The sequence below is a fragment of the Pituophis catenifer genome, unplaced genomic scaffold (genome assembly GCF_029215685.1).
Source record: "Pituophis catenifer annectens isolate HBS135680 unplaced genomic scaffold, rPitCat1.0.hap2 SCAF_4, whole genome shotgun sequence".
Taxonomy (NCBI): domain Eukaryota; kingdom Metazoa; phylum Chordata; class Lepidosauria; order Squamata; family Colubridae; genus Pituophis; species Pituophis catenifer.
Window position 1 is genome coordinate 56,510,439 of NW_027256884.1, and position 15,749 is coordinate 56,526,187.

The window sequence follows — 15,749 nt, forward strand, 5'->3', positions numbered from 1 at the left end:
TATTTTTCTTCTAAGGATACAGTTGAACTTAGTACCTCTTGTTTCCCAAGGAGAGGCTTCTGAAGACAGAGAAAACGGGAGAAGAGCTTCAATTAAGAATAAAAAGAACATGGGTTCATCAGCATGTCAGTTCCGAGCGTACGAATCTCTCATCTTCATTTTCAAATCCAACTAGAGGCCCAGTACACTATCATTTGCGTTTGCGCTTTTTTGGGGGGTGTCATGGTGATAGTAGGCGGTGCTTAGGTAGATGAATGGGCATTCAGGAAAACAAGAGGGCCGGAGGATGTTGGCTTTTTATTATCCAGTCAGAAGACCGTGTGCGCGTGGAGGGCGGGCGTTTCTTAAATAGCCGGCGACGACGGGATGGGTGGGAGGTATAACACGTCCTCTTGCTTTCTCTTGTAGGTTACGGTGAGGCATGAACAGCGGAGCAACGGTGACAACAGCAACTGTTGCTGATTCCTAGCCGTTGTGACAGTTGCGAGCGTCTTTCCGCCCTCTACTCGCGCTATTAATCCGCGTGAGCTTTCGCGCGCGTCGCCAGACGGTTGCCTGGCCGGTTCGACCGGAGCCCTATCGACGTCCTTCGTGGTGGCGGCCTGGCATATCCGCGAACCTAACGCGCTTCCTCAACTCCAGTAAGGAACCATGCGGCTATGTGGGGCGCTTCTAAAAAGCCCCATTCCCAAACAAATCGAATACTACTCTCGCTTTTCCCCGTCGCCGCTTTCTATTAAGCAGTTCCTGGATTTCGGTGAGTGATCAAACGGCACCTGTGCGGTCGCAGGGCCGCGTACATTCTACCATCTTCTCTCCGCCCAACTGAGAATTTTTGTTTCAGTCTGACGTGGGAGAAAGATCTCTAGGATACTCCCACTCTGCTGTGTGTGACGTCATCAATGTTAGGTAGGGGCTGGAGACAAGGCAATGGAGCAACGGCATCTAGCGTGGGTAGGGTTTAAGGAAACATAACTGACTGAGTAGAATATTTGGGAATTTAGAAGATAGTTTGAAACCTGCTGCAGGAAAGTGGTATTTTTCTTTGCTACAAAGAGTGCGGAAAACTCTCAGCTCTTATACGTCAAAAACTGCTTCAGTGTTCTCCATAGGGTCTCTTGTCCAGAGAGTGAACTGGAAATAAAAGCAAATATTAGCCAGCACTCTACATCTTCAAACTATTTCATGGGCCTGTTCGTTATTAAATTTCAGTTTCCTAAATCTTTTTTCCTTCCAGTATGCAACAGCTTTTTCAAGTTCAGTGCTATACTTTCCAAAGTAGGCAATCAATCATACTTTTACTCAGGCCTGCAAAGCCTGGATTACAGTTAGTGCTACTTGTATTTTCAATAGTTCTAGTTATGCAAGAGTCTTCAATCAGGAATCTTATATACGAGTTTGGCGATTCAGTGTATGCAATGTTATATTTGTGTTCTGACTCTACAGTACTTTGGTTGCAGTATAGCAGTTCATTTGGGGAAATTTGTAAATCAAAGAAAATTGGGAGTACAACCAGAACAGAATTCGGGGAAAAAATGGATTGGCTTTCAGGACAATTCTTATTTGAAGGATTATTTGAATCCTTTATTTGTAGTTTCAAAGTGAGAACATAGTGAGCAGCCTGATTTCAACTAATTTGAACCTATTTTACTTACATGAATATTACATTGTTTTTAGTATTTTGATATAATGTGCAGAAATGAATTTGCTTTCTGCAATGCTGTATGTTTTTTTCAAAAACCAGTTCCTTGGCCGTTCTGGGTTCTTCTTACTGCATTTCTTTCACACTGCAAAAAGGTCCTCAGACTTTTTACCAGCTTTAAAGCTGAAGAGCTGATAGGAGTTTTGCACATTTCCATTCATCTTTGCAGCCTTAGACTTGAAATACCCTTATTGAGGTATGACTGAGATGATTAAGAATAGTTATTTGCACTGGATATTTAAAACAGAACATTAGATTGATTTATATCTGTGAAGTACACTTCAAGAATTACTTGCATTGATTACCATTCAGATGTTTTAAACAGAGCAAAAATGGAAAGAATTTGTTTTGCCTTAAAATACTCAAGTGATGTGATTTTATAAATTTATCTGTTTCTCAATAATTTACATAGTCGCTGTGTTAATAATTTATAAAGAATCCTATTTTATGTCTATATTCATAATTCCCATATGTTGATTTAAGAATGTTCATGTCCCAGAGTCACTATAAAATGGACTGATCAGTAGACTTAGATGAGAATTTAGATGAGAAAAATATTTACAACTTTATTTTCATTATTTTATTTTATGCATTTAAATACATCTTTCTCAGAAGGGGCTCACCAGCTTCTCAAACATCCTTTGCACAAAAACATTGAAAACCCTTGGCCTAAATATTTTGTTCCATAGTTCTTGTCAGCATCAGTTTAGTCTAGTGCAGTGATAGCTAACCTTTTTTGGGACCTGAAGTCGGGAAACGAGCTGTTTCCGGCCTCCGAAGGGCCTCGGGGGTAGTGGTGGAGAAGGCTGTTTTCGTCCTCCCCAGGCTCCTAGAAAGGCTTTGGAGCCTGGGGAGAGTGAAAAACGGGCCTTCCGGTTCCACTGGAAGTCGGCAAACGGGCCGTTTCCAGCCTCCAGAGAGCCTCTGGGGAGGTGGGGAAGACAGTTTTCACCCTCTCCAGGCTCCTAGAAAGCCTCTGGCTTTCTGGCATGCGCACTGGAGCTGAGCTAGGGCAACACTCGCATGCCCACCGATATGGCTCTACATGCCACCTGTGGCACTCGTGCCATAGGTTCGCCATCACAGGTCTAGTGGTTAAAGTACTAGGTTACAAACCAGAATACTGTATGTATAATTCCTGCATTATGCATGAAAACCAGCTGGATGACCTTAGGCCAATCACTTTCTCCCAGCCCAAATCACCTCACAAGGTTGTTTTGGGGAAAATAGGAAGAAGGCGCATTAGGTATGTTCACTGTCTTAGGTTATTTATAAAAATAATAAAGGCAGCACATAAATACATTTTATGCAAAATGTTGAGCAATAAGAAATTAATTTTTTAAGAGGTTACAATACTTTTTGATAGAAATAACAAAATAGTTATATAATACATTAATATTCATTTCTATATTCAGAATTCTTGGAAATCAGAAACTAAAACATTATCTAAATTGAGTGCATATAAGTAAAAGTAGAACTATTTGGAAAGGTTTCAAACTCCAAGTGTTTATAGCACTGATTTAATCCAAATGTAAAGTTTAGATTAAATATTAACCAGTCACATTCCCCTGAATGTGAAGGGTTTTTTTTTTTGTTGTAAAGGATGAAAAGGTACTTACTTTTACTCAGTCAAATTATGTCGACTGGCGCCTCCCAGGGGGAGGGCCTTCTCTGTGGGGGCTCCAACTCTTTGGAATGAACTGCCCCCGGAGATATGGAATATCCCTGATCTCCGTGCTTTCCGCCGTGCCCTCAAGACCCTGATGTTCCAACAGGCAGGGCTAAACATACACACATGTGAATGATTTTTTAAATGTTATCTAATTCTGGGTTTTATTTAATTGACCAAACTAAGTAATAATTTTAATTAGCAATTTTATGATGTTTGTGTGTCTATATTTTTCTTGACTGTACACCGCCTTGAGTCCTACGGGAGAAAGGCGGTATAGAAATATAATAAATAAATAAATAAATAAAATAATACTGAATTGGCTAAAATAATCTATTATTTTTGTACATTTATTTTAAAAATATTTTTGTATTTATTTTTGTATTTATTTATTTATTTATTTATTTTTTGAAAAGTTTTAAAATATTTTTACGAACAAATTTCCCCTCCGCCTTCCTCCCCCCACCCTTTCCCTTCTCTCTCCCCCTCCCCCGACTTCCCAGAGCAAAATACAGGGTGTAGCATTTAACAAACATAAGCATAAACAAACTAACTATAAGCTCTTCACTCCTCCTTACACTTTAACTCCCCCATATATACCAGAATATAAGAATTCACCTAAATATTTCATTCATAAGCTATTTGCAACTTTTTAGTCCCATATTTGTTTTGAATATAATCAATCCATCTTCTCCATTCCCATATGTATCTTTCATTTGAACAGTCCTTCAAATATGCAGAGATTTTAGCCATCTCCGAGGATGTGGACAGGATTCTGGGATGGCTGAATGCGACCACATGTTTATTGGACCCGTGTCCCTCCTGGCTGCCTTGAAAGAAGCGGTGGTGAGGCCCCTCCTCAAGAAGCCCTCTCTGGATCCAGCTGTTTTGGCTAACTATCGTCCAGTCTCCAACCTTTGTTTTATTGCGAAGGTTGTTGAGAGTGTGGTGGCGCGGCAGCTGCCACAGTACCTGGATGAAGCTGTCTATCTAGATCCGCTCCAGTCTGGCTTCAGGCCTGGGCACAGCATGGAAACGGCATTGGTCGCGTTGGTGGATGATCTCTGGAGGGCTCGGGATAGGGGTTGCTCCTCTATCCTGGTCCTATTAGATCTCTCAGCGGCTTTTGATAGCATCGACCATGGTATCATGTTGCGCCGATTGGAGGGGTTGGGGGTGGGAGGCACCATTTTGCGGTAGTTCTCCTACTACCTCTCTGACTGGTCGCAATCTGTGTTGACGGGGGCAGCGGTCGACCCCGAGGCGCCTTGTGGGGTACTGCAAGGGTCGGTCCTCTCGCCCCTTCTGTTCAACATTTATGTAAAGCCGCTGGGTGAGATCATCCGTGGCCTTGGGGTGGAGTTCCATCAGTACGCTGATGACACCCAGCTGTACATCTCCACCCCAGGCCACCCCAACGATGCCCTTGAAGTGAAGTCCTGGTGCCTGGAGGCCGTGCGGGCCTGGATGAGGAGAAACAGGCTCCGACTCAACCCTTCCAAGACCGAGTGGCTGTGGCTCCCGGTGTCCTGATATAGCCAGCTGGTGCCATCGCTGGTTATTGGGGGCGAATCACTGGCCCCCATAGAGAGGGCTCTCAACTTAGGCGTCCTCCTGGATGCACGGCTGTCTTTAGAAGAGCATATGACGGCCGTGGCCACGTCCGCCTGATACGCCAGTTGCGTCCCTTTCTGGATCGGGACTCCCTACGCACGGTCACTCAGGCACTCGTCACTTCCCGCCTGGCCTACTGCAATGCTCTCTGCATGGGGCTCCCCTTGGGGTGCACCCGGAGGCTCCAGCTGGTCCAGAATGCGGCCACGTGGGGGATTATGGGAGTGACGGGGCGCTCCCATGTGACACCTCTCCTGTGCGAGCTGCACTGGCTCCCGGTGGTCTTCCGGGTGCGCTTCAAGATGTTGGTTACCACCTTTAAAGCGCTCCATGGCTTAGGGCTGGGTATCTACGAGACCGCCTTCTGCCGCAAATAGCCAGTACACTCACACAGAGAGGGCCTCCTTAGAGTGCCGTCCGCCAGACAATGTCGGCTGGTGACCCCCAGGGGGAGAGCCTTCTCTGTGGCGGCACCCGCCCTCTGGAATGACTTCCCCCTAGAGATACGCATGATACCAGACCTCGGGACTTTTCGTCGGGCCCTGAAAACTCATTTGTTTCACCTAGCCGGGCTGGCTTGATCCCATCTGTTTTGGTTTAAATTTGAAATTGGTTTTAATTGGGTTGTTTTAAATTGTGGCTGAAATTATTTAATTATCTTTTAAACTGTTTTTTAAATTTTGTATGCTCTGTTTTATCTCGGCTGTTCACCGCCCTGAGTCCTGCTAGAGAAGGGCGGTATACAAATCAAATCAAATCAAAAATAAAATAAAATAAATAAATAAATTAGCTACTTTTAATGTCCATTCTTCAATAGTAGGTAAGTCTTCCTTCTTCCAGTACTGCGCCACCAAAAGTCTGGCTGCAGTTATTAAGTTCAAAATCAAATTAGTCTCTATTACCGTACAGTCTGTAATTATACCCAATAAAAACAACTGTGGAGTAAATTTTATCTTCTTTTTAAGAATATTTTGTATAATCCACCATATCTTAATCCAAAATGCCTTAATTTTTTTACATGTCCACTTTATATGATAATACGTTGCATCATCACATTTACATCTCCAACACATAGGTTGTAAGCTTGGATACATACAAGCTAACTTTTTGGGATCCAAATGCCATCTATAAAACATTTTGTAAAAATTTTCTCTCAAGTTTTGGGCTTGGGTAAATTTTACATTTCTGACCCATATTTTTTCCCATGTAAAATATTTTCGTATTTAGTACCATCAACAATGAAACCTTTGCAAAAAATACCAGTCAAAACTACTCAAAATTTCTGAAAAGTATTCAGTTCATATTGTTGGACTGAAAAACTTGTCTTGTTTAATTTTATGAAATAAAACATATTAAAATACTCATAATTTCTCTGATTTGCAAAGCAAGTGTGATAAAAGAGACATTAGTATAATAACCATAATCGTTCATAAATGTTTTCCAGATCAGTTTCTGTTTTATAATATGAATCAGGTTGTGCCCATGTTGAATTCCTTGTGCTTGGATTGAAAAGCAATCTTCAGTTGTAGAATACATCCCAATTTGTGATTAATACAATATAAAAAGTAGGAAATTCTGAAAGTTTAATGGCTTTCATTAGTAAAAACTTGACCTGCTGAAATAATCGGGGGAACAGAAGCAGTTGAAAATAATAAATGGCATAGATATTTAGTAAATGCCTGCAGCTACTTACTATACTATATGTGAACAAATATCACATGATCAGAATTGAAGCCTAATTCTCATTGTATCTTAAAAGAATATCCTTTAGTGGTAGGGCTGTGCAGAGTTCAAAGTCAAAAATGTGTGCAATACCTGTCTATAACTTTTTAAGCCAAGCATGATTTCGTGGAATAGCCTGCCAGTGCTGAGGGCAGTTTCATTATCCTTGGGAAAGAAGCTGCTGTTTCAAGAAGTTGCAAATACATAAGCACCCCTTATGTGCACCAAAATTATCTTTTTGCTTTGGAATCCAAAGTGCCACTAGTCCTTCTGAATGATAAATAATGAACAAATTGTGTATGTCAGTTTATTGCTCTTGCCTATTGGTTTTATGGTCACAATTGGTAACAAACATTCTTGGTTGTCAAATGAGACACTTAGCAAAATTCCCAGCTCTTTCATTTGTTAGAGAATACTAGGTAACCCATGATCCATTGGATCCATTCAGAATTATTTACTTACCTACCGCTTATGCAGCTCTTACCCTCGCTGTGCCTCCTTCAGGGTGGATTTGAATTTAAATCATGATTTAAATCACTAGTAAAAAGGCTTGATTTAAATCAACTCGAGTTAAATCATAATTTTTAAAGAGCAGCTGACATCTCTTTTCTGGCAGCGGCTCCTCCTCTTATCCACTGTTGACTCACCAATAGTCCCAATATTGCAGAATATACAGCCTCATGCTACATAACTAAGGTCCATTTCATGCTGATTAAACTAAATTATTAATGTATCTTAAATAGAAAACTATCTTTAGATAGTTTTTTTGATTTTTTTAAAAAAAATCATTGATTTTTATCCACCCTGGCCTCCTTTGCACCATCATACATCTACCTGCCTACTGGCCTGGGACTTCCAACTTCCATTGACTTTCCTTGTGGGAAAGCTGACAGAAAGCATTAGAAATGATCACATAACCATGGCTGATCATAGCAGCACTGAAACTGCCACAACTTTGCCAAATTTCAGCCCCACAGCAGTGGTGGATCCTGGATTTCAGACACATTCTGTTAGCCTTGTTAGAAAAACTTGCTCTATGATGCACCTTTTTGACAATTTGAAGGTTACAGACAGACAGTTTCAGTAGCATATAGATAAATTCATAATCATCTGGTTGGTGACTACTAGCTTTTGTGTAAATTTTAAATAAATTTGATATAGCAGTATAGAGCCTAACAAGCTAAAATTAAATCCTAGAAATAGTTTCTGTTTGTAGGTAATCAATCTAATTGAATTCAAATCCTGAAGTTAATACTGGATGGGATCATACTTCTAAAAGAGCATTATTTTAGTTCATTCACAGGGAACATCCTGGAGTCATGGCCTCTGCTAAGCAATTGGAGGAGAAGCCATGATCTTTGCCCATTTCTGGTATATATGACAGTTGTGAACATTCTTGGACTTGAGTGCCCTCATGATAGTGACTCTTCAGCTCACATTTAGGCTACTGCAAATGCTTGACAGGCCTGTCCTTTAAAATGACCTGGAAACTCCAATTGGTGCAAAATATATCACCTTGATTATTAACAAATAGCTATTTTACACTTGTGCTTTGATCACTGTATTAGCTATTATAGTTCCAGAACAAACTGAAGATATTGGTATTAATATATAAAACTCTACTCAACTCAGTAGCTGTACAATCCATATTATAAAGAGAAGTTACAGACTACTACTTTCTAAGTCAGGCCTGTCAAACTGGCGACCCACAGGCCGGATGCGTCATGCGCAGGTCACATCCACCCCAACTCCGCAAAGGCAAAAAATGTGATAGGTCACGATCCAGCCTGTGACATGATCGAGTCTGACACCTGTGTTCTGTGCTCTGTGGCTAATTATTCATTGAAACCCCAGCTATTATTAGAAAGTTTACAACACAGCAAGAAAACCTTTCAAACCTGATATTTGTCTGTCTGTCTGTGTTCTCATGGCCAACACACAAGATGGCAGCTCTGAGTTTACATGTTAATATATCCTGTACAGTTTTTGCCTGTTCTGTGTATTTATCCTAAGAGGACTGCTGAGAGTATCACCCATGATGAAAGTAGGAGAGTGCCTCGTCATTAACAGCCCAGATCTTATGGAACCATCTTCATGAGATATCCATTTGATCAGTGGTGGTTTGCTACCCGTTCGCCCGGTTCAGGAGAACCAGTAGTGGTGGCGGGAGGCTCCATCCACCTGCCCGGACGTCATCAAATATGCTCTGCGCATGTGCAGAAGTGGCACGCGAGCGAACCGGTAGCAAAGGTAAATGAAACTCACCACTGCATTTGATCCGTATTTCATAAGTTGATTAAGAATGTTCTATTCCTTTCATCCTTTGGTATAGATGACAGACTTGGGTTGTAGTTCTATTTTTGATATGAGTAATAATTTTATGCTTTTTATTATCTTGCTTATTGACGGTACGTTACAGGGCATCTCAGGTTATGACTACTTTTTCAGTTACTGTTCAAATGTAGCAGCACTGAACAAGGGGATTTATGAATGGTTCTCAAAGTTCTGCCTACAGCAGCATCCCTACTATTTTCATGGGACAGATGTATATAATCTTCCATTTGTTGCCCTAATAAGTTATTCCTCGCTTAACAACTGGTAACTTAATGACTGTTTGAAGTTACAACAGACTTCAAAAAAGTTACTTATGATCTCTCCTTGAAGTTGCAACTGCTGTACCATCACTCCCACAGTCATGTGGTTGCATTTCAGATGCTTGACAGCAGGCTTGCATTTATGACCAGTTGCAGCATCCTGTGGTCACATGATCATGATTTGCAATGTGGGGTTTTCTTTGCTTTTTTTCTTCATTTAACAACCATATGATTCACTTAACAGCCAAGGTGACTTGCTTAACAGGCATTGTAAAATGGTTGCAAAATCAAGTCAGGTCACATGGTGATCTGCTTAATAACTGCAACAACTTATATCCAAAATTCCAGGCTCTATTGTAATTGTAAAGCAAGGACTAGCTGTAGGTAGTGCCCCTATTCATACTAGGCTAATTGGTCTCCTATGAAGAACATACAAAATGCTGAAGAAATAACTAGGGATAGTCTAACGAACGCATGTGTGCAAGCATGTCATAAAAGAGGAACTTTTTTTTTTTTTGCTTTAATTTATATGCTGCCCTTCTCCGGAGACTCAGGGCAGCTTACAATGCGTTAAGCAATAGCCTTCATACTTTTGTATATTTATACAAAGTCAGCTTATTGCCCCCACAATCTGGGTCCTCATTTCACCTACCTTTGAAAGGATGGAAGGCTGAGTCAACCTTGAGCCTGGTGAGATTTGAACTTGCAGTAATTGCAAGCAGCAGATGTTAATAACAGTGCTTTAGTCCACTGTATTACAGGCTCTTTGTCTCTCATTGGATATCTAAAACCCAAATCTTCTGCTTTAGTTCAGTTATGGCTTTATTAAGTTCCAAAACAATTAGTGTTGACAAGTATGCCAAATAATCAGTAACTCTGCTTAAGGTAGAAGAGAACCTATCTAGCAAAGTGAGTTGGATTAAGGAAGTTTTCCAGTACACTTGTTTCAGCTAAAATCTTAAAACAGCAAAATTTTAATTGGACTCAAGAGAAAATCACTCTTAATTCTACTTGTATTAGAGCATTAAGAGTTGAATATGGATCTCATAATAAGATTTTAACTCCTTATAAATAAATAGCTGAGTGCCACTAATATCTAACCTGGATTGTTGACTTCAATTCTTTTAAAGGTGCAGGGACATAATTATTAACAAATCGACCTGTGGATTTAGCAATTGCAAGATATACTTTGGGGACTTTTAGTAGAAGCATTCTTGTTTGAATAGATCAACAGGTAGAAGATTAGAAACAGAGATCTAAATATCTAAAGTACTTTACCTGTTTGATATGTTTCTTTTTTTAATAAAACGTTTTTATTTTATTTTCAAAGTTAAAATACAAATCAAAAAAGGAAAAAACTACAAAAGAAAGATAAAAACAAAACAAAAAGGGTATATAAAACAAAATATCAAACATTCACAAAAAACACACAAAATGTCCTCCATGGTTGAATACTGATAAATACGTTACAGCAATAATAATTCTTCCCTTGTCTGTTTGATGTGTTTCTTTTCATTGTTCATCTGATTGGAACCTTAAAGCATTTCCTATAGAATACCAATAGTTTTTGTTTAGTTTATTTTGATTTCTGTCATGATATATTTATTAATGAGTGGGCAAGTTCCTGAATACACTGTCAGAATTAATGCCAATAGGCAAAGATTCATTTATCAATACATTAAGTATCAGAACACTATGTGATCAATTCCAACAGTGCTATCTTAACTAAATTTTAAAAAGTCCTCTGGAAGAGAACTAACTATTTTAGCTTCTTCCGGAATGTCAGTACTTTAGGGCAAGTCTGATTTTCAGTGGAAGACTACACTATGGCATGGGGGCCATAATGGAGAAGCATCTCCTTCTTGTTTCCCCAATTTTACAGTATTTGAAAATTACTAACAAATTTTCCTGAGGCATTGCATCAGGGGGCATCAATTCTGGTTCAGGGAGGTAGTTCTGAAAAGTTATCAGCCATTAACAACTTTGTAGAGTTAAACTAGCAATTTAAATTGGACTTGAGAAAGTGGTAGTTATTAATAGGTTTGTGTGCATCTTGTATTGTATCAATTTATTTGTAAGGGGTTCTTAACACTGTATTCTGGCACAATTCTTCCTGCAATATGAAAAACTTGAGATTTTATGGAAGAGAATAGTCTAGAGCATTGTAATTATAAAGTTTGACTCCTTGTGATGAGAGGACTGACATGCCTAATTAGAAGAATAGTGTCAAAGTGTGAATCAGCTTCGTTCCCCCCCTGGGGAAACTGTAATTAATTAGAGGTGAATGGATCTTGTTTTCCATGGTGTATACTCTCAAAGAAAGAAAATTTGAAGTATATATTCTAAGAAACATTTTATTATAAAAGTACAAAACTAGCTAACTACATCTTACCGGCAGTTATCACACAGACGGACAAAGGAAGTAAGAAAAGAAAGAATGTAGACATGCGCAGTAGTCCAATGTCTCACAAGACCAGCCTTATCTCAGCTACAGATAAGTTCCCTGGCCAGGGTACCGTAAGTCTTAGAATGGGAGCTCAGCTGGCAAACACTTAATGCAGTGACAACCCCTTCTTTGTCAGTTGAGCAGACATCAGGTACTGCCATCAAATAAGGCACATCTTCTTACGCAGATACTCGTGCTGAGCTGCTGGAAGTGGTTTGTTGAGCATGTCAGCAATCTGATCATGTGTAGGCACATACTGCAATTTTACAAAACCTTGTTTTACTAATTGTTTTATATTTTCGTAACGGATGTCAATGTGTCTGGACTTAGAACCCGTGAAATGTGATTCAGAAATATAAACCACAGATTCATTGTCTTCCATCACGGTGATTGGTCGGCTGGGGTATGTCCAGGTATTTGTGACTAAAGCATCAAACCACGTTAGAGAATTACATGCATCTGAAACACAAGTATATTCAGCCTCAGTAGATGAACAAGAAACAGAATTCTGTTTTCGCACATGCCAGTAAACAGGATATCCATTTAAGAACATCATATAACCTGAAGTACTTTTACGTGTTTTCTTATCACTCGCCCAATCAGAATCTGCATAACAATATAATTCTGCATGTTCAGTATGTGTCGGTTCTAACAATAACCTCTCATGTTTAGTGTGTTTTAGGTATTTCAATAATTTCTTAACACATGTCCAAGAGATTAACAGACAACAGATTAACACTAAGTGCAATGTCGGGTCTAGTCCAACTACTAATATACAACAGTGACCCAATAACTGAACGATAAAGTGTTTGATCCTCGAACTCAGGACTTGTTTCATGTGTCAAGTTGTGAAAATCTGTTTGCATAGGTATGCGTCCTGTATTAGCATCTTTCATGTTGCAATAATGCAAAATTTGTTCAATTTTATCTTCTTGTGAAAGACTAAACTCCTTCTGTGTTTTGTCAATCTGAACACCTAAATAAGTGCTAACATGACCTGAAAATTTCAATGTGAAATATCTCTGCAAAGCTTTAGCAAAAGTCTCACTCATCTGCTTATTTGGACCAATATAAATAATATCATCAACATAAACAAGAACTATCTCATACATATTATCAGATCTTTTTATAAACACGCATTCATCAGTCTCGGACTTAATAAAGCCCATTGAATTTAGTTTGTCAGTAAGACATAAGTACCACATTAAACCAGACTGTTTCAGACCATAAAGACTTTTGTGTAGAAACCAGGTATCCCCTTCTTGCTGTCGAAACCCTGGAGGACCTCTCACGTAGATCTCCTCATCCAGGTCAGCATGTAGATAATCCATGTCAACATCAAACTGGAAAGCTTCTAAACCAAGAATAGTTGCGGTGGCTAAAGCAATTTTTACACTTTCAGTCCGGACTGTCGGTGAGTAGGTATTTGTGTAGTCCTCAGGATAATGTTGAGTGAAACCCTGAGCTACAAGTCTGGCCTTGTACAATGACTTACCATTTGGCTTCTTCTTGATTCTGTAGACCCATCGAGTGCCAATGACTTTTTGTTTGCTGGAGGTTTTGCAGGCATAAACACCTTAAGTTTCTTTAGACTGTGCATTTCAGCCTGCATTGCCTCATACCACTTCTCTTGCTCTGAGTCAGGAAGATGTTTGATTTGTGTGAACTTATCAGGAGGAAGTGTAACAGTACAAATCAAAGGCAAGGGTGTTTTTATCAGTTGCCACGAAAATTGCTGTGGAGGGATCCCCTTTGTGGCCCTCTTGGAACGCCTCGGAACAGCCGTCCATTCTTCTTCCGTTTTGTCCTCGTCTTCACCATGGTCGCTAGCGTCAGCATCGGCGGCTTGCGAAGGTGGAACATCAGGTTGAGAAGAACTAGTGGATGGAACATTTGCCTGTGAATTTTGATCATCAGGCTGCGAGACATCAGCAACATCATCTCTAGGAAAATAAACTCCAGGATCATTGGAATGAATCCTGGACCAGTCAGCATCTTCCTCAAAATTAGCGGATTGGGAAATCACTATTACATGTTTGGAGTCAATAAATTTGCTCCATTTTGAATTATCAATACCCATAAATCTCATCCTCTTTGCTGCTGGACCTCCTTTCCTTCTTTGAGCTAAGGGAAGTTCACCATAGCGTATGAACCAAAAATATGGAGGTTTTTGAGATCGGGCTTGTACCCATACAACATGAAGAAAGGAGTCTGATTTATTACACTACAAGTATGGTTGACAATGTAATTTGCATATTTAATAGCTTCACCCCAGTATGGGATACTGAGGTTGGCGTCTTCTAGGAGACAACACATGGTTTGCAGGACCCCTTGTCTTTCTGCCACCCCATTATGATCCCTTTGGGATCAACCTGCAGCCCTCCCCTGCCTCCTAAGGCGGTGGAGTGTGAGGGGGGGGGATGCTTTTCAAGAAGTCACAAGGAGGGCTGAGAGCTGGTTTCTTCCCACAAGTAAGATTTGGTCCAGAACCAACCCCAACATGAAGGTCTTTTATTTGCTCCTTGTACTCCTTGTCTTTGCATTTTTAACAGGTAATAAATTAAATTTCTGATGACGTAAAAATAGCTCATAACTCACCTTTCTAGACAGTTATTATCATGTCTAAAAGCAAGATACTCTTCTCCATCTTTTGTCTGGCGTACCATTTAAATCAGAGCCTTTTAATTCCAGAAGTCCAAGTTTAAAGAATGGACTTCTGGAATTAAAGCTCCATTTTTTAGCTAAAACTTAATTCACACCTGTTAGTTTCGCTTGAGCAGTGTGAACAATTGACAGTGTGATCCTCCAAAGGTCTGAAAAATATATAACTGATTTTTCTTTGGCATTTAAACTAGATAACCAATGTGAAAAAGTGCATCAAGGAAGGACTGGAAAGCCAATTCATACTGAACTGTATTGGGTTTTCTGTTGTTATTTGAATAAAATGAAAAATCAAATAGTGGTACCTAGTACGGAAAAAGAGACGAAATAATGGGTCATTCTCAACACTTGAATTCTCTACACTTAAAATATCTAGAAATTATGGTTAAGTGAGTTTTGCCCCATTTTATGATTTTTCTTGCCATAGTTCAAAATCAAAGTTCAAATCAAAGATTTGATAGTTCAAATCAGAGATTTGATAGTTCAAATCAAAGATTTCTGAGACCAATGTTGAATACTTAAATTTCAGTAGTCACCAATCCCAGTCTTAAAATGAGTTTAGAATCAGTGGGAGTCATTGATAACAATGAACTAACTAGCTACTGATAATGAGTCCAGTCCTGCCTTTTTTTCCTTCTGTCCAAGTTTTGCAAGTACTTTTTCCAGGTATATGTTTTATTCCAAAGTATACAAACCATTATTGTTAGGGAAAAAATGGGTCTTCCAAGCAATTTTAAAAGACAGTGTCAGAATGACTCTGCTCTCAGCCCCCCTTGTGGCTCCTTGAAAAGCATCCCCCCCAAATATGTAAATGAAAAGAATAAGTTTAAAAATCCTAGCCTTTTAAAATTGAAAATATGGAGAATTGGGAGGATGAATATGAGACACTAAGGGAGATGTTTCAAAAAGTAAGGGAGGCATTTAAGGGAAATAAATAAGCAGAGAATTGGTTAGCTTGCAAAACAAAAGAAAGAGAAAAGATGAATGAGAGGGCAAGAGAAACGAGATAATATTGAAAAGGAAATAAATGAAAAAAAAGATAAAGATGATTACACTGGGTTCAATAGAAAAAATGGAATAAGGTGAAATATACTGCTAATAAAAAGATGAGGGGAAATTTGAGAAATATACTTGATAAATGAAAGAAAGACCAGGGATTCCATAGTGGAAAATACAAAATTGAAAATGAATACAGCAATAGAGAGGGTTGAAGGAAGGAGAAGAGAGATGGAAGAAGGAAGGAGAGAGGGGGAAGGAAGAGAAGGGAGGAAGGAAGGGAAGGGAAATTAGAGTAGGAGTGAGGGTAAGAGAGGGAGGAAGACAGGAGGAGAAGGAGAAAGG

General features: G+C 39.5%; 1 protein-coding gene across 3 annotated transcripts in view; it reads left to right on the plus strand.

Moving 5' to 3' along the window:
* The first annotated feature begins 414 nt into the window (after window positions 1-414).
* PDK3 (pyruvate dehydrogenase kinase 3) overlaps window positions 415-15,749 on the plus strand; it is an 83,640-nt gene continuing 68,305 nt past the window's right edge. For 2 of the 3 annotated variants that reach the window (XR_011600416.1, XM_070944103.1), the window contains exon 1: window positions 415-757. Coding sequence is in view for 1 of the 3 variants with exons in the window: in XM_070944103.1 (XP_070800204.1) it covers window positions 652-757 (106 nt within the window). In the remaining 2 variants the exon portion in view is untranslated. The remainder of the gene's footprint in view (window positions 758-15,749) is intronic. The other variant, XR_011600417.1, reaches the window with a different exon arrangement.